General features: G+C 49.7%; 1 protein-coding gene across 1 annotated transcript; it reads right to left on the bottom strand.

Moving 5' to 3' along the window:
- Positions 1 to 679: 679 nt before the first annotated feature.
- Positions 680 to 1,675, bottom strand: LOC146760333 (olfactory receptor 14J1-like). Its single transcript, XM_085551414.1, has one exon. It carries the CDS (start codon positions 1,643 to 1,645, stop codon positions 680 to 682), a length of 966 nt encoding a protein of 321 aa, XP_085407540.1. The 5' UTR covers positions 1,646 to 1,675.
- Positions 1,676 to 3,615: the final 1,940 nt, after the last annotated feature.

The following is a 3,615-nucleotide window of genomic DNA, read 5'->3' as shown; positions in this document are numbered from 1 at the left end:
CTTTTTGGATGTGCTGCTCAGAGATATGATTTAGCAGAGGGTTGTTAGAGTTAGTGTACTATGGTTAGGCTGCGGTTGGAATTGATGATATTCAAGGTCTTTTCCAACCTGGGTAGTTCTATGATCCTATGATTCTATGAAGCTTGGAAACTTCTGACGTGATAACCCATATCCAAGAACTTGTCCTGTGCAGGGTCTCACAGGGAATGATGAAGAGGGGACGTGACAACCAACATGCAAACCAACTGCTGCTGCTGGCCTGTCAGAGGCACTGACAGATGTGAGCCTGAAAACACAGACCCCAGCCAGGAGACCAGGGATGGCCCATCAGCTGTTGCAGGCTGAAGTCACTGCACAGTTTGATGAATAGCTATTTGCTTCCTGCTGGACTGTGGGTTTCTGAGCACATCCAACCCCAAGACCTCCATAAATGTCTCACAAGAAGGAGGACAGACAAAGTCACTGCACGTCCTTTATTCTGTTAAGGTTCACAGAGAGCCTGGTTCATTATATACAGTGTCTCTGGGCTACACAACAAAGGCACAAGATAAGAGGAATTTATTTCAATAATTATATTTTAGCAAAAAAAAAAAAAAAAGAATAACATTTAATATATTACAATTATAAAAATTGATCAAAACTAAATAAAACAAAGTGTTTGCAACAGTAAAAAGCTGCATTACTTGTCATGAATTAGAAAAGATGGGCAGTTCAGTGTTTTTGAAACACAAATGGACATCGCTTTCCTCACTGCATCCTTGACTTCCTGGTTCCTCATGCTGTAGATAATAGGGTTCAGTGCTGGCGGTACCACTGAGTACATAACTGCCACCATCAGGTTCATGGATGGAGAGGAGACAGAGTAGGGATTGAGATAGGCATAAAAGCCAGTGATGATAAATAGGGAGACCACAGCCAGGTGAGGGAGGCACGTGGAGAAGGCTTTGTGCCGTCCCTGCTCAGAGGGCATCCTCAGCACAGCCATGAAGATCTGCACATATGACACAACTATGAAAACAAAGCACCCAAAGGCTAAACTGATACTAAAAAAGATAAACACAACTTCCCTGAGGTAGGATTCTGAGCAGGAGAGCTTGAGGATCTGGGGGATTTCACAGAAAAACTGGTTGACAACATTGCCTTGGCAGAGAGGCAGTGAAAACGTACTGGCAGTGTGCAGCAGGGAAAAGAGAACCCCAGTGCCCCAGGCAGCTGCTGCCATGGTGGCACAAGCTCTGCTGTCCATCATGGTCCCATAGTGCAGGGGCTTGCAGATGGCAACGTAGCGGTCATAGGACATGATGGTGAGAAGGGAATACTCTGCTGAGATGAAGAAGAGAAAGAAAAAGAGCTGTGCAGCGCATCCTGCATAGGAGATGGCCCTGGTGTCCCAGAGGGCGTTGGCCATGGCTTTGGGGAGAGTGGTGGAGATGCAGCCCAGGTCAAGGAGGGCCAGGTTGAGGAGGAAGAAGTACATGGGGGTGTGCAGGCGGCGGTCGCAGGCTACGGCTGTGCTGATGAGGCCGTTGCCCAGGAGGGCAGCCAGGTAGATGCCCAGGAAGAGCCAGAAGTGCAGGAGCTGCAGCTGCCGCGTGTCTGCCAACGGCAGCAGGAGGAACTCGCTGATGGAGCTGCTGTTGGACATCTGCTGTTGTTGTGCTTGGAGTCCTGTTCAGAGTGCAGAAGGTAATGACAAGTCCAGACCATTCTCAGAGACACTCCTCCTGCTATACTATGAAATGTTTATATTCTCTTACAACAGTGTACATTTAGCACCATTACTTGCATTTAATTTCATGTATTTTAGCATTCCTTAAGCAGAAGCAGCATATGGAGCTCTGACCTTCCTCTTATTTTCTTATCCCTTCTCCCTGGATATTTCCTACTGTTTCTTGTCTTATCTTTACCCCAAGTGCTCTTAGAGCCCCCTACCCCAGCTACAGTGGCATTCAGTTTCAGTTAGATAATGCTGCCTGTTTTTATGATAAGTGAATTATTCATGCCTGCAGAAAATGAAAATAATTACAATTGGTTCCATTCTTAGAGAAGGGGTAGACTGAGAGCACATCATGTGTGACTGTTCACAAAACAAGCAAATGACTGACGAAAAATTCTCAGATCTCTGACAGCCCCTTTAAGGTTTCTGACTTCAATTCTTTTTGCCCCAGAAAAGAAAATGGAAACCTGCCTTCGCTCTCCTCTTGCCAAGACCGTTCACAAACATTCTGTTGTGCAGTGGAGCTGTGATCCCCTGCCCCAGGCAGCAGCTGTGGCAGCACAAGCCCTGCCGGGGCTCCTTCCCCCCACCCGTCTCCCCGCAGCGCCCTGGGCAGCTCCTCGGGCAGGCTGAGTGCTGAGCCTGGCAGGCGGCAGAGTCCCATACCCGGCACACAGCCCCTGGGGCACAGCAGGGACCCTGCTCTGCAGGACAGCCCCGGGCACCCGCCTGCAGCCCCGGCTGCACAGCCTGCAGCCGTGCTGGGACACGCAGCCCTCAGGGCTGTGCTCTTACAATCCAGCACGGAAGCCCCCAGCTGGAGCAGAAGGCTTTTTCCACTGTAAAGAAACATGCAGTGCCTGCGGCCAGATCTGCTATGGTTTGTCCCACATTTAGATAACCCTCTATTCAAAGCATCTGCATTGTCTACTGCAAGGGACTTACTGTATCATGGTCTTTGAGTAATGCTCTTTCATAGAGCTCGCAGCCCGCTTACACAGTACATATCTTGTAAGCTCTCTCCAATTTCTCTCTTCTCTTTCTGTCACCTGCAGGCTGTGCTGTGTGCAAGAGCTGCTCCTGGGCACAGCTGTCTCTCTAGAGCACCATCCACTTTTATGAGCTCCCTGTGTCCCAGGAGCGTGGCCCAGCTCAACAGCAGATGATGTCATTTTTATTCTTCCCACTCATCTCCCCTGACATGTCCCTGGGTCCTCATGGCCAACAGCTCCTGAAAGACAACAGCATCATGACTGTGTTTTGAAATCTGCTCAATTAACCACCACATGTCCAGTGGCCAGTGACTGATTGGAGACATATGGGGAGTACTATCAGAGTTCGTTTGATGAAACAATAAAAGCACCCAGACAAGGAAGGTGAGGTTTGGACTTTCCCTGTGCAGGACAGTGATCCAGCTGAGGCAGTGCTGGAGTGTCATCCCTTGACAGAAATCCTGGAGCTGAAATGGGATTCAGCTCCCTACACACCCACAGGAGCTGGGATTCCTCTGGTTCAGTTCAGAAGTGCACAAGGAGTTGCCTGCATGTGAGCTCCTGCTCTGAGTCCTCGGTCCTTCAGCAGGGAGGCAGTTGCTCACACACAGACACTGGGTGATGCCCAAGGTGCCTGGGCTGCTCCTGATGTGTGCCAGTGCTTGTAAACCGTGTGGGAAATCCCTGAGATAGAAAGCTCCTTCCTGGGCATCAGCTGAGGGCCAGAGAGGGGATAGTACCGGCTGTCTGGTGAATTCACATGCAGCTGCAAGTGCAGCACAGGGCCTTCATCAAAGTCATGACCATGGTGTGACCATGTTGCTGCGTCAACTCCAAGGCCCACAATCGGTCTATTGCCTGTGTGCCACCTTCTGCACACTGATACCATAGATGAGCTATCCAGTC

The sequence above is a fragment of the Coturnix japonica genome, chromosome 6 (genome assembly GCF_054131305.1).
Source record: "Coturnix japonica strain WE chromosome 6, WE-NBRP24, whole genome shotgun sequence".
Taxonomy (NCBI): domain Eukaryota; kingdom Metazoa; phylum Chordata; class Aves; order Galliformes; family Phasianidae; genus Coturnix; species Coturnix japonica.
This window is presented reverse-complemented; position numbering and strand designations above follow the sequence as displayed.

Bases quoted from the DNA above. Each gene is read 5' to 3' on its own strand.
- LOC146760333 (XM_085551414.1), bottom strand. From the start codon at position 1,645: ATGTCCAACAGCAGCTCCATCAGCGAGTTCCTCCTGCTGCCGTTGGCA.